This window comes from Saccopteryx leptura, chromosome 2 (genome assembly GCF_036850995.1).
Source record: "Saccopteryx leptura isolate mSacLep1 chromosome 2, mSacLep1_pri_phased_curated, whole genome shotgun sequence".
NCBI classification, from domain to species: Eukaryota; Metazoa; Chordata; class Mammalia; order Chiroptera; family Emballonuridae; genus Saccopteryx; species Saccopteryx leptura.
In genome coordinates this window covers 384,473,931-384,500,562 of record NC_089504.1, presented here as the reverse complement: position 1 = coordinate 384,500,562, position 26,632 = coordinate 384,473,931, and the positions used below count along the sequence as shown (strand labels likewise).

At 42.2% G+C, this 26,632-nt stretch overlaps 1 protein-coding gene and 1 gene segment (V, D, J or C); both read left to right on the top strand.

Moving 5' to 3' along the window:
- The window catches only part of LOC136392851 (immunoglobulin lambda variable 5-45-like), a 758,839-nt gene that overhangs the window by 202,730 nt on the left and 529,477 nt on the right, over nt 1-26,632 (top strand).
- Nucleotides 23,554-26,632, top strand: part of LOC136392853 (immunoglobulin lambda-1 light chain-like) — a 528,499-nt gene continuing 525,420 nt past the window's right edge. Inside the window, exons 1-2 of the mRNA XM_066365536.1 lie at nt 23,554-23,669; nt 23,771-24,077. Of these exons, the coding sequence (XP_066221633.1) occupies nt 23,624-23,669; nt 23,771-24,077 (353 nt within the window). The 5' untranslated portion in view covers nt 23,554-23,623. The remainder of the gene's footprint in view (nt 23,670-23,770; nt 24,078-26,632) is intronic.

Genomic DNA, 26,632 nt, shown 5'->3' with positions numbered 1-26,632 from the left:
AAACAGAATGACTATAGAATCACAAAAACATGACATTCTAGAAAAGGGAAATTATACAGAGAGTGAAGAGGTCACCAGTTGTGAGGAGGTCAGAGGTATAGAAAGAGTTATGGATAATGGAGAAAGGTGGATTTCTACGGTGGTAAAACTATTTTTCACACTTTGTCCCCAAACTGGAGAAGCGATAAAACTATTCTCTATGTCCTGCAGGAGTTCCTTGCATCAGTGAATTACTTCATTGATTGTGTCCCACTTATGCCTTGGTGAACACAGGTATGGGCTTCCCAGATCTCACTTTTAAAAAGTATCTTTTGCTCTGGCCGTGCAGCTCAGTTGGTTGGAGTGTTGTTCTGATACATCAAGGTTGCACGTCCCATTCCCTGTCAAGGCTCATCGAGAATCATAGTTCTTGCATATAATTTATTAGATTTATGTTTAAGTACTTCATGTTGCTGGTATTGTAAATGGCATTTATTTACTTTAAATTTTAATTGTTCCTTCTCATTATATAGGCTTTGTAGTGATCAACAAAATAACAATTGGCTTTTATATATTTCCTTTCACACTGTAAGTGCACTAAACTCACACAAATTCTTGCAATCATTCCTCCAGATTCTTGGGGGTTTTGTTTATTTATTTGTTTGTTTGTTTGTATGGAGTCTGTATCCCCTTTCAATTCAAATACTTTTTATTTCTTTTTAGAGCTTCAGTGCATTAGCCAAATTACCCATACAACATTGAATAAACAAGATGAGAGATGACATCATTTATCTTATTCTCCATCTTGATAGAAATGAAATTAAGCAAGACTCATGGAGACAAAATACCTCAGCATGCAACTTGAATAACTTCTGCAGAAGGGTGTGCTGCTGCTATTGAAAGCCAGCCAGCAAGCAGGTGAGCAGGGGACAAATTCTGTTTTTATCCCTAACACAGGCCCTGAGAAACTGGGTCTTGCTCCTTTGGCTGGAGTGTTGACCATTCAATCTTATTTTTTCCTGATTGGCTAGCTGAAATGGCTTCACCAAGGTGGAGGGTAGAGATGAGGATACCATTAACTAGGTAAGGGTGTTGGGGAATAGTGGATGACCAGAAGAAGGGGGCAGGGAGATTGTTAAACAAATTAGGTATTTCTCATTCTCTTCACCAGACAGAGGAATATGAATGAAAGGGGGCTGGGAAGTTGGTTGAAGAAAAGATCCTGAGTTAAACATTTCCTTCAATACCCCCATTCTTTATACGTCTTCATTCTTTACTTCAAATTCAGTGAGCAGACGTTGGCTCTGATCATTGGTGTTTATTATTTGCATCTGGTTAGAGTAAGGGGGAGGGCTCTGCTTGGTTATGACCATCTTGATCAATCTCTTAATTTGGCCTCAGACACATGGGACATTGCAACATTCTATAGGAATCAAAACTCCAATAACAATTATCAAAGAGGTAAATACAGAGGTCATTAATCCTTTCTGTTTTCCGAACCATTGTTCCATTAAAGCAGTGAAGGGGGTCATTTATGCCTGAGTGTTTAGCTAACTCACCTGCTAGGATGGTCAGTCCTTATAAGGCTTTGGCTGTCTGGAGCTGTGTTATTGGGGATGTAGGTATAACACTGAGTTCTAATCATACCACATATCCCGCTCTTCTCTGCTAGCATCATATCTAAATCTAGTCTATTTTCCCATGCCATTCGGATGGTAGGGGCAAGTTGCTGTGCTATTCCCTTCCTCTCATCTCTAATGTAGTTGACAAATCTTTTTTTTTTTTTTTTAATAAATTTTTATTAATGTTAATGGGATGACATTAATAATTCAGGGTACATATATTCAAAGAAAACATGTCTAGGTTATCTTGTCATTAAATTATGTTGCATACCCCTCGACCAGAGTCAGATTGTCCTCCGTCACCCTCTATCTAGTTTTCTCTGTGCCCCTCCCCCTCCCCCTAAATCTCTCCCTACCTCCCTCCTGCGTCCTCCCTCCCCCCACCCCTGGTAACCACCACACTCTTGTCCATGTCTCTTAGTCTCGTTTTTATGTTCCACCAATTTATGGAATCATGAAGTTCTTGTTTTTTTCTGATTTACTTATTTCACTCCGTATAATGTTATCAAGATCCCAACATTTTGCTATAAATGATCTAATGTCATCATTTCTTATGGCTGAGTAGTATTCCATAGTGTATATGTGCCACATCTTCTTTATCCAATCTTCTATTGAAGGGCTTTTTGGTTGTTTCCATGTCTTGGCCACTGTGAACAGTGCTGCTATGAACATGGGGCTACATGTGTCTTTATGTATCAATGATTCTGAGGTTTTGGGGTATATACCCAGTAGAGGGATTGCTGGGTCATAAGGTAGTTCTATTTGCAGTTTTTTGAGGAACCACCATACTTTCCTCCATAGTGGTTGTACTACTTTACATTCCCACCAACAGTGTATGAGGGTTCCTTTTTCTCCACAGCCTCTCCAACATTTGTTATTACCCGTCTTGTTGATAATAGCTAATCTAAGAGGGGTGAGGTGGTATCTCATTGTAGTTTTGATTTGCATTTCTCTAATAACTAATGAAGATGAGCATCTTTTCATATATCTGTTGGCCATTTGTATTTCTTCCTGGGAGAAGTGTCTGTTCATGTCCTCTTCCCATTTTTTTATTGGATTGTTTGTTTGTTTGTTGTTGAGTTTTATGAGTTCTTTGTAAATTTTGGATATTAGGCCCTTATCTGAGCTGTCGTTTGAAAATATCAGTTCCCATTTAGTTGGCTGTCTGTTTATTTTGATATCAGTTTCTCTTGCTGAGCAAAAACTTTTAATTCTGATGTAGTCCCATTTATTTATCTTTGCTTTCACTTCTCTTGCCATTGGAGTCAAGTTCATAAAATGTTCTTTAAAACCCAGATCCATGAGTTTAGTACCTATGTCTTCTTCTATGTACTTTATTGTTTCAGGTCTTATATTTAGGTCTTTGATCCATTTTGAATTAATTTTAGTACACGGGGACAGGCTGTAGTCGAGTTTCATTCTTTTGCATGTGGCTTTCCAGTTCTCCCAACACCATTTGTTGAAGAGGATTTCTTTTCTCCATTGTGTGTTGTTGGCCCCTTTATCAAAGATTATTTGACCATATATATGTGGTTTTATTTCTGTGCTTTCTATTCTGTTCCATTGGTCTGAGTGTCTATTTTTCTGCCAATACCATGCAGTTTTGATTATTGTGGCCCTATAATATAGTTTAAAGTCAGGTATTGTAATGCCCCCAGCTTCATTCTTTTTCCTTAGGATTGCTTTGGCTGTTCGGGGTTTTTTATAGTTCCATATAAATCTGATGATTTTTTGTTCCATTTCTTTAAAAAATGTCATAGGAATTTTGATGGGAATTGCATTAAATTTATATATTACTTTGGGTAATATGGCCATTTTAATTATATTTATTCTTCCTATCCAAGAACAAGGAATATTTTTCCATCTCATTGTGTCTTTTTCTATTTCTCTTAGCAATGCCTTGTAGTTTTCTTTATATAGGTCCTTTACATTCTTTGTTATGTTTATTCCTAGGTATTTTATTTTTTTTGTTGCAATCGTGAAATTGAGTTTGTTTTCTAATATTTCATTGTTGGCATATAGAAAGGCTATGGACTTCTGTATGTTAATTTTGTATCCTGCGACCTTACTGTATTGGTTTATTGTTTCTAGTAATCTTTTTGTGGAGTCCTTTGGGTTTTCGATGTATAGGATCATATCATCAGCAAAAAGTGATACCTTTACTTCTTCTTTTCCGATATGGATGCTTTTTATTTCTTTGTCTTGTCTGATTGCTCTGGCCAGAACTTCTAGCACCACATTAAATAAGAGTGGAGAGAGTGGACAACCCTGTCATGTTCCTGATTTAAGGTGGAAAGTCCTCAGTTTTACGCCATTTAATATGATGTTGGCTGATGGTTTATCATATATGGCTTTTATTATGTTGAGATATTTTCCTTCTATACCCATTTTGTTGAGAGTCTTAAACATAAAATTGTGTTGTATTTTATCGAAAGCCTTTTCTGCATCTATTGATAAGATCATGTGGTTTTTGTTCTTTGTTTTGTTGATATGGTGTATTACGTTAACTGTTTTACGTATGTTAAACCATCCTTGAGATTCTGGGATGAATCCCACTTGATCATGATGTATTATTTTTTAATACGTTGTTGTATTCGATTTGCCAGTATTTTGTTTAGTATTTTAGCATCTGTATTCATTAGAGATATTGGTCTGTAGTTTTCTTTTTTTGTGCCATCCTTGCCTGGTTTTGGTATGAGGGTTATGTTGGCCTCATAAAATGTGTTTGGAAGTATTGCTTCTTCTTCAATTTTTTGGAAGACTTTGAGGAGAGTAGGAACCAAGTCTTCGTTGAATGTTTGATAGAATTCACTAGTATAACCATCTGGAGCTGGACTTTTATTTTTGGGGAAGTTTTTAATAGTTTTTTCTATTTCCTCCCTGCTGATTGGTCTGTTTAGGCTTTCTGCTTCTTCATGACTCAGTTTAGGAAGGTTGTATTGTTCTAGGAATTTATCCATTTCTTCTAGATTGTTGTATTTGGAGGCATATAATTTTTCATAATATTCTACAATAATTCTTTGTATATCTATGATGTCTGTGGTGATCTCTCCTCTTTCATTTTGGATTTTATTTATTTGAGTCCTGTGTCTTTTTTCCTTGGTGAGTCTTGCCAAGGGTTTGTCGATTTTGTTGATCTTTTCAAAGAACCAGCTCCTTGTTTTATTGATTTTTTTCTATAGTTTTTCTGTTCTCTATTTCGTTTATTTCTGCTCTGATTTTTATTATCTCCTTTCTTTGGCTGGTTTTGGGTTGTCTTTGTTCTTCTTTTTCTAGTTCCTTAAGGTGTGAAGTTAAGTGGTTTACTTGGGCTCTCTCTTGTTTGTTCATATAGGCCTGAAGTGATATGAACTTTCCTCTTATTACTGCTTTTGATGCATCCCAGAGATTCTGATATGTCGTATTGTCATTTTCATTTGTCTGTATATATCTTTTGATCTCTGCGCTTATTTCTTCTTTGACCCATTCATTTTTTAGAAGTATGTTGTTTAGTTTCCACAATTTTGTGGGTTTTTCCCCCTCTTTTTTACAGTTGAATTCTAGTTTCAAGGCTTTATGATCAGAGAATATGTTTGGCACAATTTCAATTTTTTTAAATTTGCTGATATTGTCTTTGTGGCCCAACATATGGTCAATTCTTGAGAATGTTCCATGTACACTAGAGAAAAATGTATACTCTGTCGCTTTTTGATGAAGTGTCCTGTAGATGTCTATCATATCCAGTTTTTCTAGTATTTCATTTAAGGCCACTATATCTTTATTGATTCTCTGTTTGGATGACCGATCTAGAGCCATCAGCGGTGTATTGAGGTCTCCAAGTATGATTGTATTTTTGTCAGTTTTTGTTTTAAGGTCAATAAGTAGCTGTCTTATATATTTTGGTGCTTCTTGGTTTGGTGCATATATATTAAGGATTGTTATGTCTTCTTGATTCAGTGTCCACTTAATCATTATGAAATGACCATTTTTGTCTCTGAGTACTTTTTCTGTCTTGTAGTCAGCATTATTAGATATGAGTATTGCTACACCTGCTTTTTTTGGGGTGTTGTTTGCTTGGAGTATTGTTTTCCAGCCTTTCACTTTGAATTTGTTTTTATCCTTGTTGCTTGACAAATCTTTGTTGATTACAATATATATAGTTTGTCCAATCTACATTCTTGTTTATAGTTACCAAGCTACCTAGTAGAATAAGGCTGATACGAATCTGGCAACTCTTTTATTGCAAGCTTTGAACTCATTTGGAACACCCTGCGGAACTCCAATATCATATATATATATATATCCGGAACAAATTACCCACTGGGACTCTTGACACTTTGTTTCACTTACATTGTACAGTAAGCTGGGCTTGTGGTAAGGTACCAAAGAACTGTAATACTTAGTATTGGCGACGCCATTTTAAAGAGGAAAAGTCTGGCTTCTTGCCCCCTCCGTTTGGTGGAAAATGGAGGGAGAAGAATGCAGAAGCTTTGTAGCTTACAAGGATGACTGGGTCATTTAGTTTAACTATGGTTCTCTGAATGAATAAAGGTTATCTGAAGAACTTCCTTTCCCTTTCAATAAGAGACAATATTTACATATCCTACACTGATTTTAACTCTTCCTTCCTTCCTGGAATCCTGAGAGTAACATATACCTCTAGGCAAAGGAATGGGAGGTAGACAATAAAAGATTGGTGAATGTCTATGATATGTAATGATATCACTATTGTGTTACCTTGTTAGTTTTAATATGTAGGAATGTTTTTTTATAGATCCTATAAAAAATGTCATAAGCTTATTAATGATTGATTATTGTGTCATGTTCCCCTTCCTTTTCTCCCTAACCTGTATGTGATCAGGTTTATATAACAAGCTGCAGGGCTATTTTGCACACACACAGTTTAGGTTAGCTATACCCCATGTATGTCATATGCAGCTGGCTTATTAATAAATCTTCTCCTAAAAATTTTTCTGTATCCTGCCTTGGTGTCTCTACGTAAACCTGTGAATTAAGATATGCTACTTTACAACATTTGGAAGCTCGTCCGGGATGCCGGTGTTCAGCGTCACTGGGTAGAGACACCTAGATCGGCTGGCCTCTCCGGAAGGTTGCCTGACCCCACTGGCATCTCGAGGTGAGGCGCCACCTGAGACGTTCCAGGTCTCCTGTTTTCCTGTGGGGTTCAGACAACTCCTCAGCAGACACCTTTGGTCCCCAAATTTGACAATTCGGCAGAGATCAAGGAGTGTAAATTCTGACCTCCAGAGGTAAGTGAGGCACATCTTTTGCTTTGCTGAATTCTGTTTGGGACTAGTCAATTTGGAACTATTGCGTGGAAATTGGACGTGATTTAACTCATACAATAGGCTCTCCAAGACCAAGACGTCTGTGGAGAGATTTGAGTCCTGCCTCAGGCTTTTCTGGGACACATTTGGTGGTGCTCTCAGGAAGAGACATAGGTGGAGACATTTGGTGGTGCTCTCAGGAAGAGACCTGAGTGGAGACATTTGGTGGTGCTCTCAGGAAGAGACCTGAGTGGAGACATTTGGTGGTGCTCTCAGGAAGAGACCTGAGTAGAGACTGAGTTAATCAGTCCTGTCTCAGACTTCCAGGGACACCTTTGTGCTTGTCAAGTTCTCATTTTTGCTTTTATTGTTTCTGTCTAAAATCTCTGAGTGATTGGTGTGTGAGTGGGGATCTCTGGTGCCTGAGCCTAAGTTCCAAAGGGATGTAGCTAGGCAAGCACCTGAGAGGCCCCTGACAGGGAACTGCTTCCTTTGTCTGTTGAACTGTGTGCCTAAAAGTAAGTGTAAATGTAAATAGTAAATGGTCTATTTTGTAAGTTCTCTTTGTTTGTCAGGAAAATCTCTGGTATAATTGGAAATGCCAGCTTTAATATTAAAAATATAAAATGAGGCCCTGGCCAGTTAGCTGAGTGGTAGAGCATCGGCCTGGCATGCAGGAGTCCCAGGTTTGATTCCTGGCCAGGGCACACAGGAGAAGCGTCCATCTGCTTCTCCACCCCCCCCTCCTTCCTCTCTGTCTCTCTCTTCCCCTCCCGCAGCCAAGGCTCCATTGGAGCAAAGTTTGCCCGGACACTAAGGATGGCTCTGTGGCCTCTGCCTCAGGCACTAGAATGGCCCTGATTGCGGCAGAGCTACGCCCCAGATGGGCAGAGCATCGCCCCCTGGTGGGCATGCCTGGTGGATCCCGGTCGGGCGCATGCGGGAGTCTGTCTGACTGCCTCCCCATTTCCAACTTCAGAAAAATACAAAAAAATAAAAAAATAAAAAATATATATAAAATGATATCATTCCTACAAATTTTTAATTTTAATTGGAATAAGTAAAGCATACTTATTTAAATTTCTTGATTCGTGTGATTGTATGTGAAGTTTTTGTTTAATGTCTAAATGTGTCTGTTTTTAAGGCCTGAATTAAGTTCTTGCACACAAAAATTAGAAATTTCTAACTTAAAACCAAAGGGCAAAAGTGAAAGGAAATTTGTAAACTTCACATGGGTTAGTGGCTCTCCGCTGGAACCTGCAAATTAAAAAAATACTAGCAAAATTCATAGAAGTATTAAAATTCTTAAATGCTGATTGTCTGTACTATAGATTCTCTTTGTTCATTCGAGAAATCTCTTGTGACATTTTGTGGTATGAGCCTCTTTCCCTGGACCCACTCAATTTCTTCTTGAATCCAAGACCTCTGGCTTCAGGGCACTCTGACTTTTCCCCTGAAGAAATTCTTCTCTTCTGTTGGCTTCTGCCTTGTTCTTGTGTGATGATTGACACCTCTATAGTCAAACATCCTTTATTCTGAGTGCTAGTTAATTATCTGTCTTATCTGTCTTTCCTTTCATTGGTGTGCTGATTCCTGCATTCTCCTGGACAGTTTCAATATGGGAAGAGGGCCAGGTACAAAAAAGACACTCTTAGGTTGTCTTCTAAAGCACTTTCAAGAAGCCTATGGAGATAACCGTCGGTACGGAATTAAATGGTCAAAAGAAAGACTTCACATTCTCTGTGAATCAGAGTGGCCCACCTCCGAGGTTGGATGGCGACAGGCCGGGACTTTTAATCCCCAGGTGGTAAGGATATTCTAGAACCTTGATGGTGAACCTATGACATGCGTGTCAGCACTGACACTGTAGCCATCTTCAATGACATGCGGCTGCATACTAGAGAAGTATGGGGCCGCATGCTGAGAAGGATGTTTCATCCTTGGCTCCTGCATGGTCAGGTGCAGTAGCCAAGGATAAAACATTTGCTGTAGTGTAGACACTCTGTGTTGAAGGTCTGTAGGCCAAAACAACAGAATTCCAGCACAGAGCGTCTAGTTCTAGGACTTCCAGTTAGGCCGTTTTTCTTGAAGTGACACACCAACCGAGTTATGCTCAATTTTTGTGTGAATTTTGACACATCAAGCTCAAAAGATTGCCCATCACTGGTCTAGAATATTGTGATCAGGTATCCAGGCTACCCTGATCAGTTCCTGTACAATGATCAATGGCTAAACTTAACAATGAACCCACCACACTGGCTAAAAGCATGCTCAATACAGAAAGGGCATTATGTCTTCCTAGTCTGGCCAGATTTATATCTAGGACAAAAAGGAGATTCAAGAAAAAGGACTAGAACTCCACTAGGAAAAAATCAGTGTGCATATTGCAAAGAGGAGAGGGCTGAGGAATGTGCTATGGGAAATGTTTCTTCAGCCTCTGGGGGCCAGGCCAGGACACGTTGGGTGCGGAGTGGCAGGGGAAGGGTGCTGGAGTAAGGTGGTGGGGATGAATAAGGATAGGGTGACTGGAGGAAGTATAGAGTAGAAACTAGTTTCAGATATTCAGATATCCACCAACTAACCAAAAGAAGTTTTACCCATTTGGAAGACATGGGGTAGAAATAGTACTAAAAAAAATTAGAACTTTTCTTTAGAAGAATTGTAGAGAAAGAAAGGAGAACAGGGCCAGATAGAAATGTTTGGGAAATAAACCACGGGTGAAGACCTTGTTGATTATCAGTTTCTTGAAATGAATTACAGCTCCATGAAGGAGAATGAGTGATAGGATTATAGGGGATGGGATTGTCAGGGAAAGGCCATGATTGGCAGAGAAAAAGAGAGAATAGCCATGTTTTGCAGGGAGAGAAAAAAAGAGTGCAGAGTGCTGAAGGAGAGGCCAATTTTGCAAAGAAAGAAGCCATATGTGCAAAAAGAAAAAGTATTTTCTATGTTAGAAGTGTATATGTTATTTCAGGAATCTTTTGTTAATTCTCCTTTTTATTTGCTATTTCATAACCCTGTGATGTTGAAATCTTGGTTTAAATATTAGGAAATATGTAATTATTGTTAATGATATCTTTTTATGTGGTGTATAAATGTTTAGCTTATTATCATTTTTGAAGCAGTATTGTTCAATATTAGGTCATCAAACCCAGAGTGACAAATATTACTATTAATTGGCTTAACAGTAAAATTCTCAACATAATAAGTAGAAGAGAAAATAGAAAATAAATAACTAATTGTGGTAGTAGAAAACATTTAAATTTTGAGCTCAGATTAAAAGGGCTAAAGAATGTGAACAGAATTCTGTTTCTCTTGATCTTTTTAGACATTATCTATTAAGTTGCTTGTAATTACAGCATAAATAAGGTATGTTTTCTTGGAATGTAAAAGAAATTTGTGAATAAGTAGAATATAAAATTTATTTTATGAAATATTGGTCATTTCAGTTGGTGCTTTTAACTAGATCTTTAGAATTTGAGACATAGATGTAATAAGAAATAGTTTAAATTCTTTTTTCCCAAGTGACCTATAGAATTAGAAAGCTTAGAATCCTCTTTATCAAGGAAGCCTCAGCCCTAACAGGACTGATGGAATCTGTACTGTACATACAGTGCCCCAATTAGGACAGTAGAGACCACCTCAAAAAATGTTTCTGGTTGCCTAGCTTAAATAGGATTCTAGCACCCAGAAAAGTGAGGAAATTTTTTACACTTTCCACCAGTTTCTGTTAGCCAGGATCAGAGAAAATACTAAGAAAAAGAACCATAAATTTGTCTAAGTTATTCAGGAAATCTCAGAAGACCCCCATAGTTTTCTTAAATCACAGAAAACTTACAGAGTCTGTGCCCCCCTAGACCTAGAGGTGCCAGAAGATACTAAGGCAGTCAGCTTAGTCTTTATAGCCATCAGCTCTAGAAATTAGAAAGGAAATGTACTATAAGTTTTAAAAAAGGTAGCACCATCAGCTGCTAAAAAATAAATAAAACTAAGCATTTTGGAAGGGACATTGCTCCTCCCTCAGTCAGATAACTCTGTTTGGCCCCTAAGATGGCTGGTTAGTCAAAGACAGGTAAGATTCCTGAAGGCAGGAACAACCTAAGACAGGAACAGTCGAAGAGGGGCCATTAGGAGAAGGCTTAAGAACTAACAAAAGTGAAGCCCAAACCCTCACCCCAACAATGCAGGAGTCTGCTTCACTGAAATAGTGGCCTTCATCCATTGTCAAGGGCACCAAAAGAAGGTTTTTTAGGAAATTTTAGTGATTTTAATAGAATCCTTGTTGCCAAAGGTTGATTCACAACCAATTAGAAAAAGATTTTGCCAACAGGAAAGGGATGATTAGAAAAGCCAGACTTAGAATCTATTACAGAAGGCATAATATCTGAGTGTTTAGTCTGTGCCCTAATAAATACTAAGCAAAGTAAAGAAAGTATAAAAAGAAACAGGGAGAAAGAAACTTTTCCAGGTAAAGATTTAGAAATAGATTTTACTAAAGTAATTGACAATTAGGTAGAAGCTTTTCCTACTAGAAATGAGACCACAGTAACACTTGTTAAGAAATTGCTATATGGGCCCTGGCCAGTTGGCTCAGTGGTAGAGTGTTGGCCTGGCGTGCAGGACTCCCGGGTTCAATTCCCAGCCAGGGCACAAAGGAGACGCGCCCATCTGCTTCTCCACCCCTCCCCCTCTCCTTCCTCTCTGTCTCTCTCTTCCCCTCCCGCAGCCAAAGCTCCATGGAGCAAAGTTGGCCCGGGCGCTGAGGATGGCTCTGTGGCCTCTGCCTCAGGCATTAGAATGGCTCTGATTGTGGCAGAGCGACGCCCCAAGATGGGCAGAGCATTGCCCCCTAGTGGGCATGCCGGGTGGATCCCGGTTGGGTGCATGTGGGAGTCTGTCTGACTCCCTCCCTGTTTCCAGCTTTGGAAAAAAAAAAAATTGCTATATGAAATTCTTTCCAAATTTAGCTTGCCCATTCTAATGATGGGCCTGCATTTGCATCCAAGATCTTACAGCTAGTGGGAAAGGCATTCAATATTAATTGGAAATTACATTGTGCCCTACAGGCCCCAAAGTTCAGGGCAGGTAGAATGCATGAATCAAATCATAAAGGAAACTTTAACCAAATTTGGTTTTGAAACCGGTGAAAAGTGGCCCTCCTTAGGATGAGGTGCACCCCCTCTCGACCCTCCAGCACTGAGAGCACTGTCTTCACTTAGATCTGGCATGGGCACAGGGCCCTGGTGCATTCCTAACCCACAGCTGGGTGAGCAGCAGCAACAACCAGGACTCGGTAGTAGAGAGCTCGGCTCTCTTTTGTTTGTTCAGTAGAGGGCAAGGAGAAGCGTTTGCATTATTGTGGTCGTGGGAGTTTGACCTGCTGCACAGTGATTGAGGACAAGCTTGTCACCCATAGATGCCCCTGTCACAGCACACCCCAGCCTCAAGTCCAGCATGAGGCAGCAGAAATGGCTCTAAGCCCAGAGCCTGCAAGCAGGTCCCCTGTGCTAGCTATGACAGGCAGCCTTGTGCCCAAACCATCCAGCTGCCCCTACTCCAGAGTGCTGAAGCCGCTGGACACCACACAGCACTCCAAGGGCTATCGTAAGGTCCTGGTGCTTGGCACGCAGCTGCTGGCACTGCCCATGATGCTGGCTATCCGGCTGGTTCACATGGAACACAAGAGCCTCTGTCTGCCAGTCTGGAGCCAGAACACCTACCGTGCCTACCTGACACTGTTCTTTAGGACCAGCATTGTGGGGCCTGGCATGGTCATCGGGCTGCTCTACATGCACCTGGCCTGGGTCTACTGACCATTGCAGCAGGCCTCCTTCCCACAGACGTGGCGGCGGCCCAAACCCAGAGTGCTCCACCTCATCCTGGGCATTGTGCTACTCTTCTGGGCATGCTTCATGCCCTTCTGAATAAAGGAGGTGTTGGCCCAGTACTTTGGTGTCCAGCCGCTCACACCCCCCAGCTCGTGCATCGTCAACTACCTGACCACTTGCCTCACCTACAGCACCAGCTGCATCAACCCCTTTCTCCACACACTGCTCACCAAGAACTACCGTGACTTCTGCCAGCGCTCACCCCAATGCAGGAGCACCAGTGGGCGCATGGGCACCCAAGACTTCTGGCAGTGCCCCACCCACTCCCAGGATGCCTTTGTCAGCTTGCTGTTCTCCAGCAACCAGCTTGGTTGTCACTAAAGGTATAAGGTATTGAAATACTTTTGAAAGAGAAAGGAAGAAAGTAAGTTGCTATAAAAGCCAGTTATTTCCGAATATTTAAGAATGTTTATAAAAATTAAGGGTTTATATAAATTGCAGAAGGTTTGTACAGAAATTAATCAGTAGCATTTGTTTCTTCAATAGACTGTATTACTATTAATGAAAACATCAAGTCTGCCTGTTAAATATCTGTTGCATGTACAGGCTGATGTTCCTACTTACAGGATCTGCAGATCACTGATCTAGCCTTAACTTCAAAGCCCCTGCCTACTCAACAGCCTCATGCACCTCGTTAAAATGAGTCAAAGATTTGACTCAGGATATAAAGTCAGTGGGGAATGTGGTAAGGTGCCAAAGAACTGTAAAACTTAGTGTTGGCAATGCCATTTTAAAGAGGAAAAGTCTGGCTTCTTGGCCCCTCCATTCGGTGAAAATGGAGGGAGAAGAATGCAGATGCTTTCTAGCTTACAAGGATGACTGGGTCATTTAGATTAACTATGGTTCTCTGAATGAATAAAGGTTATCTGAAGAATTTTCTTTCCCTTTCAATAAGAGAAAATATTTACATATCCTACACTGATTTTAACTCTTCCTTCCTTCCTGGAATCCTGAGAGTAACATGTACCTCTAGGCAAAGGAATGGGAGGTAGACACTAAATGATTGGTGAATGTTTTTGATCTGTAAAATGACATCACTGTTGTGCTACCTTGTAAGTTTTAATGTGTAGGAATTTTTTTTATAGATCCTATAGATAAATGTTATAAGCTTGTTAATGATTGATTATTTTGTCATGTTCCCCTTCCTTTTCTGCCCAACCTGTATGTTATCAGGTCTATATAATGAGCTGCAGGGCTATTTTGCACACACACGATTGGGGTTAGCTATACCCCATGTAAGCCATATGCAGCCAGCTTATTATACATAATAAATCTCCTGCTAAAAATTCTTCTGTATCCTGACTTGGTGTCTCTACATAAACCCATGGAATTAAGATATGCTACTTTAAAACAGCCTCAACTGGGGTTTAAGGGAATCAAATGCCAGGGACAAAGGGATGGCCAATCGTATTAGGGAGCAAATGCCACCCTAGTTGACTTGTAGAGTCTCTAGATTTCTGTCCCACAATATTACCAGACATTAGCTCTGGGGATAATAAGGGCAGATTGGTTCGTCAGCCCTGTGAACTGTAGGCTTTCACTGCATGGAATCAAGTTTCCTACAAAGGCCAAATTGTTTCCCCACCTAGAGAGGCATGAAGAAAAATTGGTGGTAGAATTAGGTGCTTTTAGAGCCCTTGGGGGCTGACCCACAGGGCCTTTGTCTTCAGGAAATAGCAGTGATAATGACCAACATGACTTGTTTCGCCAGGCAGTGGAACATTGGAACAGGGCTGCCATGCAGTTCATCCCATCAGGGTCCGAGGTCCACCTGAGTGTAAATGGGACTATCAGAGCCTCCAGTCTTCCTGTAGCACAAGCATAACAGTTGCTTTTGTTTAGGGTGCTGACAGAATATTTGATCCCTTCTTCCCAGGCATTTGCATCTTGGTATCCTGTTTCTATTGCTAGGGTTTGTTTTAAATCCTTCACTTCCACTCCGGTTACTATATAGAGGGAGGCCTGGAGCCCCTCCCCCTTTTCAATTTGGAGTCCCAGTCCTATTCTTTTTTTTTTTCTTCATTTTTTTTTCCTCTTTTTTTTTTTTTTTTTTTTTTTTTTTTGGTATTCTTCTGAAGCTGGAAACAGGGAGAGACAGTCAGACAGACTTCCGCATGCGCCCGACCAGGATCCACCCGGCACGCCCACCAGGGGCGAGGCTCTGCCCCTCCCGGGCATTGCTCTGCCACGACCAGAGCCACTCCAGCGCCTGGGGCAGAGGCCAAAGAGCCATCCCCAGCGCCCGGGCCATCTTTTGCTCCAATGGAGCCTGGGCTGCGGGAGGGGAAGAGAGAGACAGAGAGGAAGGAGGGGGGGGGTGGAGAAGTAAATGGGTGCTTCTCCTATGTGCCCTGGCTGGGAATCGAACCCGGGTCCCCCGCACGCCAGGCCTACGCTCTACCGCTGAGCCAACCGACCAGGGCCCCCAGTCCTATTCTTACCATTAATCTCTTCCTAATAAACTGTTCCTACCTCTAAGTTCACAAGTGCTATGGTGTGGAACTCATGGGAGTAGAGGAGCCCAGGCACCCCTATTCTTCATCAAACATCAGGAGGGGAGACAGGTTTTTCTCTTTATCCCATTTTGGGACTATTTCTTAAAATGACCTGACCTTTGACATTTAAAGCATTTGTTCTCTCTCTTTCCTCCTCCTTGTCCCTGTTCATTTCCCCCCTTTTTTTTCTTTCTGAATTTTACTGTTTGGAAAAGTGGGGTGAGATGTCTCCTCCACTTTGAATTATTACTTTATTTATTTTCTACATAGGACAGCAAGAATTTCAGTCAGACAGACAGAAGAGATAGACTAGGGCCCTTAAACTGAAATTGGTTTCTCCTGTTTCACAAACCTGAGTACAGTTTTACATACAAACAAGCAATTAAGTACAGAGACACAAGCATAGCACATAAATAAAATCTGATTAATCCTAACAGAGTGCTGCTTGGCCTTTAACTCTGAAGACAAAAAACACAGAGAATAGCAATTAGTGTGGTAAGACTTTACAGAATACAAACCAAGTTTGGGATTGAAAATTCCATTTTATTTAAGGTTAAATGAGCTCTTCTTACATATTCTAATTTTAAAGCAATAATGCCTGGAGTATTTGAATACAGTAATGAAACTATCTTATTTAGTTCAGTGTTAGAACCAGCATTTCCAATTTTGCATATAAGAAATTAATTTAGGCCTTAAAAGGGTCACTTCTTGGCTTTCCTAGGTTGATTTCATTCATTGCTTCTTTTCCCCAGTTGTTCAGAAATTATTATCCCAATTAATGGGCATTCAGCCCAGTGAAGCATTGGGAGGTTACTTTCTCTTTTTTATTTTCTTTTTTGTTGTTGTTTTTTATTTTTTTGTTTGGTACCATCTTTGTCTCTAGTTATCTTAAAAATGCGATTTCCTATCTTAACCGTGGTGTGGCTCCCAAAATGTTGTAAGGTATCAAAAAGCTGAAAAATTAATATTGATATTCTAGAAGGAAAGGTCAGGCTTTCCTGTCTCGTCCTTCCTGTGGGGAGGGGAGGGAGAAGAATGTAGAAGTTTCTGGCTTGCAAGAACAATGAGTCATTTAGTTTTAAATCTAAAATAAAGGTTAACTGAGAAACTTCTTCTCTTTCAATGGGAGACAGAATTTATATACCACCCTACATTGATTGTAGTTCCACCCCCTTCCTGGAATCCTGAGAGTAAAATACCTCTAGGCTAGTGAGGAAAGATGAACCCTAAAAGGTTTGTAAACATCTTTGATTGTGTTACCTTGAAAGTCTTAATGTTTCTGTGTATCCCCTAAACAAATGTTGTCAGCTTGTGCCATGATGTCATGGTCTCCCCCGCCCGTGTGTGATCAAGGGTATATAAACAGTCCCTGAAATATGATATTTTTGGGACACATGATTTGGGTCTGCTGCCCCGTGTAAGCTATATGCAGCCAGCATATTTAATAAATCTCCTTCTGTAATAAAACTCTTCAAAATTCACCTGGACTTGGTGTCTCTATGTAAACCCGCGGAATTGAGGTACGGGTACTTTACAACAGAAGGAGGCTCAACCCCCCTTCCTGGAGGTTTCTTGTGATCCCTCTCCCCTGGAGGCTCAACCCCCCTTACTGGAAGTTTCTTGCACTGCTGCTCCTAGAGGCTCAACACTCCTTACTGAGAATTTCTTGCACTCCCAGTCTGACCACCAAGTAGTACGTCACTGCACCCATGGCTTTTCTTACCTTGATCCTTGCACGGAGTTGCCTGGTCACCACGGTACCTTCTTTTAGGGCCCCTTCCCTGCGTTGCCAAGATTCCAGGGTTGTACTACCTGAGCTGAGCCTCTCCCTTTAGCCCAGGGCCACCACAATAGAGCAGCAGAATAGTCTCCCTAGACAAAAAGGCTGGAGCCTCTCCTGAGGGGAATAGGGATCCTGGATGAACCCCCAAATAGTTAGAAATTAAATTAAGCAAAATTTGTGGAGACAAAAACCTCGACAAGGCAACTTTAATAACTTCTGCAGAAGGGCGTGCAGCTGCTCTTCAAAGCCAGCCAGCAAGCGCATGGACAGAGGGCAAATTCTGTTTTTATCCCTAATTTAGGCCTAGGATGCTGGGTCTCACTCCATTGGCTGGAGTGTTGACTGTACAATCTTATTTTTCCTCGATTGGCTAGTTTAAATGGCCTCGCCAAAGTGGAAGGGAGAGATGGGGACATCATTAACTAGGTAAGGGGGTTGAGGAGTGGCTGATGATCTGACAAAGGGGCTGGGGGATTGGTAAACAAGTTAACTATTTCTCATTCTAGTCTAAGGTCAGTGGAATCCAAGTGAAGGGGGTTGGGAAGTTAGTTGAAGGAAAGAACCTGAGTTAAATATTTGCTTCAATCTCGGGGGAAACATGTATCTGTATTAACCAGGTAGTGTTCCCTAAAGAAAACTGTCAAAAGTCATTATTCCCTTATTCTATTTTACATTAGCATAATGAATCTCAGCTGAAGCTGGAAATTTAATATATCTACCTTCAGATTAAAATTAGTCAAAGGCAGAGGCACACAGGCAGGGTCTGGAAGAATTTCAAGTGTGAGTTTCTCATTGTCTTCTCCCAGGGGAGTAACTCACAGACAATGCTAACTGCCCTGGCACCAACGTGTCACACTCTGCATGGATTACTGCCACCCAGCTCAGTGTCCAAAGTTATTGGAGGCAGGGGGTGTGGGAGTATAGTTCATGTAGACTTTGCTGACCAATCACATGGCTGACTTTAGTCTCCACCAAATTGGCAGTAAAACACTTAACCCTCAATCTTTGGTCATTTTGTCTTTTAAAATTCTTGAAAGTAAATTTTTTAAATGTATGTTATTAAAATAATTGAACTTGAAACAGCGGTTTCTTTGGCCTTGGTCAGTTTGCTCACTGGTAGAGCGTTGGCCCTGCATGTGGAAGTCCCAGGTTCAATTTCTGGCCAAGGCACACAGGAGAAGCACCCATTTGTTTTTCCACCCTTCCCCCTCTCCTATCTCTCTCTTTTTCTCTCTCACTCTTCCCCTCCTGCAGCCAAAGCTCCATTGGAGCAAAGTTGGCCCTGGCGCTGAGGATGGCTCCATGGCCTGTGCCTCAGGCACTAGAATGCCTTCCGTTGCAATGGAGCAATGCCCCCAATGAGCAGAGCATCACCTCCTGGTGGGCATGCCGGGTGGATCCCAGTCGGGAGCATGTGAGAGTCTGTCTTTCTGCCTCCCCACTTCTCACTTCAGAAAAATAATATAAAAAATAAAATAATAAAACAGCTATGTGTTTGATGCAAAATTCAAAATAAATAATTGCCATAGAGTCAGTTGGTCATAAAATAATTACCTTAGACATTCAAAACACTCAAATAAGAAATGAGGCCAAGGCCGTGGCTGTGTAGCTCAGTTGATAAGAGAGTTGTCCTGATGTGCTGAGGCTGAGACTTGATCCTCTGTCAGGGCACACACAAGACACAAACAAGGATGGCATAAATAAGTGGAACAACACGACAATGTTTCTCTTTCTCTTTGTCTCTCTCTCTCTCTCTCTCATTCTCCCCATCTCTATATCTACCTCCGTTTCCCTCTCTAAAAATTAATAAAAAATAATTATGGCCATGTAACACTAAAACTGACACTTGGGTGGGTTTTTGACAACTAGAAAACAAGTGTGAGGTCGGTTGGGACGTGGGTGAACATTAACACTGCCTTTTGCTCCTGCCTTCTGTGCCCAGCTGGTGAGTTGTCCCATGTGTTCTGCTACCTTCTAAACCTGCTCCCTGGGTCCTGGGTCAGATGGTGCTGTCTAGGCCAGAAAGAAAGGGGGTGGAGTTTGGGAGGATGTAGGCTAAGCTATTGTTTTCATTCTAGGAAATTAAAGGAGCTTAACACACTAGGAACTAATAGAAAATTACCTGCCCCCAAAATATCACCTATGATAATAGTTAATAGTTGCACAAATGAATGAACATATGACCAAGAACAATCCATATCATATCAGGAAAACTTCTCTTTCCCCCTCAGGATGGACTAGGCCAAGACAGGATATATGTGCCCTCCCTGGGTGATGGTGGCCCTGGAATCTGGGGGAAAAGATGAGGAACCACCCACACCCATGATGGCCAAAAGAAACGCCCAGGAGCATTTTGAAAAAGAACAACTGCCCCTCAGCCAATGAAATTTTGCCACCAACCACCACCCTACCAACACTATAAATTACTCCCAGGCAGGAGAAGCTGCGTGACTTCCCTGTCCCCTGTCTTGTGGACCAGTGAACCTCGCCCGGGATGCTCTCTAAATAAAGATTTTGCTTGTCCACACTTGGTGGCTACGTCCTTCTTTCTTCCTCAGCAAAAAATACCTTACAACAAGTATGAACATAAATAATCAGGAAGAGACAGGCTATGAATGCGAAATACCCCAAGGAAATACAGTGGCAATGTCCATGAATAAATCAAAAATTATATCTTCAGTAATGAGAGGAGTCTACACACTCTCCAGCACACAAAAGCCAGTAAGTGGCGCTATGGATCTTCTCAGAACACTTGAAATTCAAGTGAGTCATATTTAATGGACCCTGAACAGTTGACCCCCGGCCTGTATAAATTCTTAGAGCAACTGTCCCATCCCGCAAGATAGACCCACATACAGCCAGCCCTGGCTCACCCCCTGACAGTGGAGCTGTGTTCCGGGCTGAGGACCTGGGGAGTGGAAGGGAGTGGATAACGGGCTCAGATTTGCACAATGCAATCCTCAACCAAACTCCTTCACAGCCAGCACAGTAGAAGATAAAGAGGCATCAGAGAGTCCAGCCCCAGCTCAGGTGCAGAGAGTCCTTCCACCGTCTGTACCATGGCCTGGACCACCCTCCTCCTCCTCCTTTTCCTCCTCCTCCTCCTCCTCCTCATCCTCCTCCTCCTCCTCGTCCTCCTCCTCCTCCCTCACTGCCCTGGTGAATATAGACTGCACACACCAGACTTTGGAGGGATCTTCTGCTGTGTTCTTTATTCCTGACATGTGTCTACTTTGGTTTCAGGGTGCAGTTCTCAGGCTGTGGTGACTCAGGAGCCCTCTATGACCATGTCCCCAGGAGGGACAGTCACTCTCACCTGTGGCTCCAGCACTGGAGATGTCACCAATGGTCACTATCCATACTGGTTCCAGCAGGAGTCTGGTGAAGCCCCCAGGACACTGATTTATAATACAAACAAGAAACCATCCTGGTCCCCCGCCTGGTTCTCAGGCTCCATCATCGGGGACAAAGCTGCCCTGACGATCTCGGGGGCCCAGCCCGAGGACAGGCTGAGTACCACTGCTGGCTGGTGTCCAGTACTGCTCGGCACAGTGAGAGACCGAGATGGGGAACCAGGACATAAACCACCCTGGTGTAGTGACATCAGAAAGATGCAAATGCAAAAATAAGAAATCCCTTACAGAAGGGATGGAAGGTAAAAAATAATAATAATGAAAGCAGGGGGAAAGCTGGAGGATGAGTTCTGAGACCAGCAGGGGGCGCTGGTGGACTGTGCCTGAGAACTCAGGGTTCTACGCCAGGCAACATGGAAAATACTCTACTGACTCTTGCACACTTGGGTAGGCAGTGTCCTCACTGAAGTGTGACTTTCCTGCACCTGGTCCCCAATAGCCACATGAGCACTAGGCCTGGACACACACACTTGCCTCATGTCTAATCTTCCTTTCATGGAGTCACTGTTTATTCCTCATCTACAACAAAGATAGATGGACAACCACAGAACAAAAAGTAAATTTGATTGAAAAAAAATAAAATGTGACCTCCAGTGCTACCTGAGAATCAATAGGAGACACCAGGGGAGGGACTGTCTCAGTGCCAACAGTTAGGCCTCAGCAAGCAGAGCTCTGGGCTCTGTCATGGCCAGGGTTCCTCTCCTCACCTCCTCACTCCCTGCACAGGGAGTTTCTTTAGTGGACCGTGAAAGGACATGGGGGGACATTAGCACTGCCTTTTGCTCCTGCCATCTGGGCCCAGCTGGTGAGTTGTTCCATGTGTTCTGCTACCTTCTAAACCTGCTCCCTGGGTCCTGAGTCAGTTGGTGCTATCTAGGCCAGAAAGAAAGGGGGTGGGAGGTTGGGAGGATGTAGGCTAAGCTATTGTTTTCATTCTAGGAAATTAAAGGAACTTAACACACCAGGAACTAATAGAAAATTACCTGCCCCCAAAATATCACTTATGATAATAGTGAATAGTTGCACAAATGACTCAACATATGACCAAGAACAATCCATATCATATCAGGAAAACTTCTCTTTCCCCCTCAGAATGGACTAGTCCAAGATAGGATGTATGCGCCCTCCCTGGGTGATGGTGGCCCTGGAATCTGGGGGAAAAGATATGTGGAAGCCGGTCAGCCCACAGCCACTGTTTTCTCAGAGATGAAGGCACCGCCCAGTGGAAGCTCCTCTGGGTCAGACAGTGTCTTGCAGGACCCACAGGGGGTGCTGCTCTGTCTGTTTCCTGCATGAGAGGGGTATTCCCCCTGCCCATGCCCCACCCTTGGTGTTTCTCTCAAATCCAGAGTATCAATAACTCCTAATTCTGTCAGAATTAGTTGGCTTCTAATTCTCACCCAGTACTGCCCCACAGGAAATATTAATTGAGCGCAGGGCCTGGAGAATGCCTGTGACGGTATGAGGAGCGGCCGACCTCAGGGGTCCCTGCAGCACAAGGGTCTTCATGGTGGACTGTGTCCCAAGCGCATTAGCCCTTCATCTGCATCCTGTCGGCTGTTATTACCCTGTTTATCTCATTTAATTTAGCATTTTATATTGACTTATGGAAACCGAGAGTTTGCGTTTTCAGCTTTGTGATTCCTTTTCTTGAGTGTAAATACCCTTCATCTCAAAGTTTGATATAAAGTTTCTTTCTTTCTATATACTTTCAGCTATATGCTTGTTTAATAGGAAAATAATTTAGTATAAATTTGTTCTATTTTATGCTTTGCAGCTCAAACACACATGAAGAGAAAAAGAATGAATCATGCAAGTTTTAATATAAAGAGGATTGGCTAGTGATTCCAAAGAAAATAGCATAAATCATAGTTTATTTCACACTGTGATGAAAGTCCATCATGTGTGTTATCATCCCCAATAACTGGAGACATTTTATCTCCCTGCTCATCACCTCACATCCCAAATCCCATGTTCTTCATTCCCAGTCCTCTGTTCACTGCAGAGTGTAAAGAGAAAGGGAGTTTTGTCTGACCCCTGGTGACAGATTGAATAGAGCTGACAAGAAACACTGATGTTGCCATTTGCAAAAACCTAGTAAGTGGCAGGCTTGAACAGGAGGTCACTGGCTTGAGGGTTGGGTTGTGGACACAATCCCCAGGTTGCTGGCTTGAGCCCAAGATTGCCTTGAGCAATGGGTCACTGGCTCAGCTTCAGCAAATGTTTCTACTGCAATCCCTGGTCAAGGCAAAGAGTTGATGCTTCTCTCTGTCTCTCCATGTCTCTGTTTCTCCCTTCCTGTCACTTCCTACCTCTCTCTCTTTCTCTCTCTCTCTCTCTCTCTCTTTCTCTCTCTCTGTGAAAAAAGAGTTTTAAAATGTTTTGTGATGTTCTCAGCAACTTGTGTATACACAGTGTTGTTCTCATTTCTGATAATGACATACATGTTCCTACTTGTTTATCAGATGTTAATAGCTATCGCATAATTTCATGGTGACACTGACAATCTCTGTTCAAAACTGCATTTAATTTAAAACTACCCCACAGGGCTGATATTTTCTGAGAAGAAAGAGGAACTGCCATCTCTCCTGACAGTTCCACTCTGTGTCAGCACCCCCATCCCTGGTCCCCGATCACTAATACTGGGTCAGGGTCCAGGACAGAGTCAGGGGAAACTGCTTTCCTTCTGACCCCAGACACAAACTCTGTGAATTCTCAGAGGACTCACTGCTGGGGGGAGGGGGGATTTCTGAGATCTTCAGAAGAAGACAGTAATGGATCTCACTGAGGAAGGAGGAAAAGTTTGCAGGGACGGGGTTCAATGTGGGTTGAACTAGATTGCTGGGACCAAGAGGGAGAGAACACACACATCTCATTCCCCAGCCTCCGATCTTCTAGGAATGATAGTTAGGACTGAGGTCCCCGAGGCCATCAGGGAGCTGACTTGGTGAAAGACCTCAACCCACCTCTTCAGTGTCTCAGTCACTGTGCAGTCACTGGTGTCTTTCAAGATCTCCCCTGGAGACATCAGGGTGACCCTGGGGCAGGAGGAGAGAGGAAGCTGATTTGCATGAATCACCTTCTACTCCTCATGGGTCTGGGAGGCATGAAAAGGCCCCAAGGACACCTCTCTGCAGCGCAGGAGGTGAGGAGGCCACATCCTCTGTGTCCCCACCATGGCCTGGACTGTCCTTCTTCTCCAGCTCCTGACTTACAGCTCAGGTCAGGGGAAGGGACTCTGCATCCTTAGAGGACACATAGAAGCCGGGTCACAAGGTGACTTTTGTTTGTCATAACATCTGTCTTTTTCCTGTTGGTTTTAGGTGTGGCTTCTCAGACTGTGGTGACCCAGGAGCCATCACTGTCAGTGTCTCCAGGAGGGACAGTCACACTCACCTGTGGCCTCACCTCTGGGTCAGTCTCTAGTGGTAACTACCCTGGTTGGTACCAGCAGACCCCAGGGAAGCCTCCCCGCCAGCTCATCTACCAGACAAACAACAGGCCCTCGGGGGTCCCTGGTCGGTTCTCTGGATCCATCTCTGGGAACAAAGCCGCCCTCACCATCACGGGGGCCCAGCCTGAGGACGAGGCCGACTATTACTGTGCTCTGTACATGGGTAGTGGTGTTTACACAGTGATGTAAACCCACGGGGAAGTGCAACCAAAACCTCCTCATGTGCACAGAACGGCTCAGCTTCAGTGACAGAGGGAAGAGAGAAGGTGCAAATGGTCAACCCACTGTAGGCTCCGTGACCCCACTGTCGTGTCCAGTGGCTCAGCACCATGTGCCTCCTCCAGTCCCTCCCAGGGTGTGTCCATTTCTCCTCTGTGACACCTGGAAGACTGGCCTTCTCTCTCCCCCTCTCCCTGCAGTTATAATAGGGTGGGGCTGAGCTACAAATATTGATATTCTAACCAACAGTGATTCTCAGGGACCCGTCTGCTCCCTGTAAGACTCTCCTTATTCAAAGAGCAGTAACAGCCATGCTCTTGCTCATTGATCTGACCCTGCAGACACACGGATATTTCATTAGCATTGAAAAGGCAGTGTTACCAGGACCTGGCTGAAATGCAATTCTTCAACTAGACCTACTGAGTCAGACAATTGTGTGCTAGAACTTGTGTTTAACATGCTCTCTAGGAGATTATTATGAACATTAAAGATTGATAGAATAATAAAAAGTAGAAGTAGGTAATAAATAATAGTAGATGTAATAAATATATAACACTGGGGAACAAAATTTTTTTTGCATCCACAAAATACTTGTTCTTACTTAATTCGAGTGTGCTGATCTCAAATCTGACATTAGTTTATCTCTGTATGCTACAGTTTTTTTGCCATTCAAGATTTTAAGTTTTCATTTTATTGTAAAATTTTCAACATTTAGTTTAACATAATGAAGTAGAATGTCTTCTTGGAATGTATATCCTTGTGAAAATGCAATAATTTTTATAATGCATTAAATACACTAATACCCTAAAAGATATGATTGCATCAGAATTTGTCTACAATTTTGAAATAGAACATACTAAAGCACTTATTTTAATCATAAAATATGTGCAAAACTTATTTAAATTCTATTCAGGCAAAAATTTGCATTTTTGGCTCTTGCATTTGTGTACTTGTTGAGGACAATCTCATTTGATGCTCCAGTAGTAGTCTGCCATCTTTTAGAGCTGTCGAAAAATAGCCGCCATTCTGTTGGACTGTAAGTGGTAACAGCTAGCAGGCTGAGAAGACAACTGATATCATGACATTAAACAAAGTGTTTGTCTTCGGAAAAAAGTTCACAAAAATTTGTTCATGCTTTCTGAAATGGGATACTTTAGCTGACCGGTGAAGTACATTCTTTTCTTGAAGCCTGAAGGCTAATAACTTAGCTGCTTTCTTTGACTGGCCCAAGTCTCTTACTAAGTCATTCAATTCAGGTTGGCTAAACTGCTGATGGGTTAATGACTGCTTCGCATCAGAAGAAGACCCTTTAGATTCTACAACCATTTCCTCATGCATCTTATCAAAATACACTTGATCACCATGTTCACTTTCTTCTTCCTTAGAAGAAATAAAACCATTGCTCATTGATCTGACCCTGCAGACATGCATATTTCATTAGCATTGAAAAGGCAGTGTTACCGGGACCTGGATGATATGCAATTCTTCAACTAGACCTACTGAGTCAGACAATTGTGTGCTAGAACTTGTGTTTAACATGCTCTCTAGGAAATTATTATGAACATTAAAGTTTGATAGAATAATAAAAAGTAGAAGTAGGTAATAAATAATAGTAGATGTAATAAATATATAACACTGGGGAACAAAATTTTTTTTGCATCCACAAAATACGATAAGCGGGAGTGTCTCAGAGTGTGGGATAGGTCGTATTGCTGAAAGAATATTAGAATATGTGATCATATGCCGTTTTTTCTTGCTGATGTCCTTTGTATGGATTAGAAAGAAATAACAGTCACTGCTGTGGTCCTTAGGTTCACGCCAAACCATGGGAATACCAAAAGGCATTCCTTTGCGTTTTCCTTTTGTCCAGTCATGAAGCATTTCCTCACAATTATGACACACAATATGAGGAGCCCAATTCTTGTCTTGATTGCCAAGGGGAACTTGAAAATAGGCAATATATGCACGTGTCACAAATGATTAAATATTGCACCTTTGATGTTGAAGTGTGTAACAGCCACATATATGACAGAAGATGTCAGGACTATTCTTATATTTACGCCTACTCGAAGAAGACATGATTCAATCTTAAAACAAAGTAAGAGCGTGTTTTTATCAGATAATGATTTTTACATTTAAAAACAACTACATTGGCCTGACCTGTGGTGGCGCAGTGGATAAAGTGTCAACCTGGAAATGCTGAGGTCGCCGGTTCAAAACCCTGGGCTTGCCTGGTCAAGGCACATATGGGAGTTGATGCTTCCAGCTCCTCCCCCCTGTCTCTCTCCTCTTTCTCTGTCTCTCTCTCTTCTCTCTAAAATGAATAAATAAAATAAAATAAAAAATAAAAAAATAAAACAACTACATCAGCGGTAGAGCGTCGGACTGGCGTGCGGGGGACCTGGGTTCGATTCCCGGCCAGGGCACATACAAGAAGCGCCCATTTGCTTCTCCCCCCCCCACCCCCTCCTTCCTCTCTGTCTCTCTCTTCCCCTCCCGCAGCCAAGGCTCC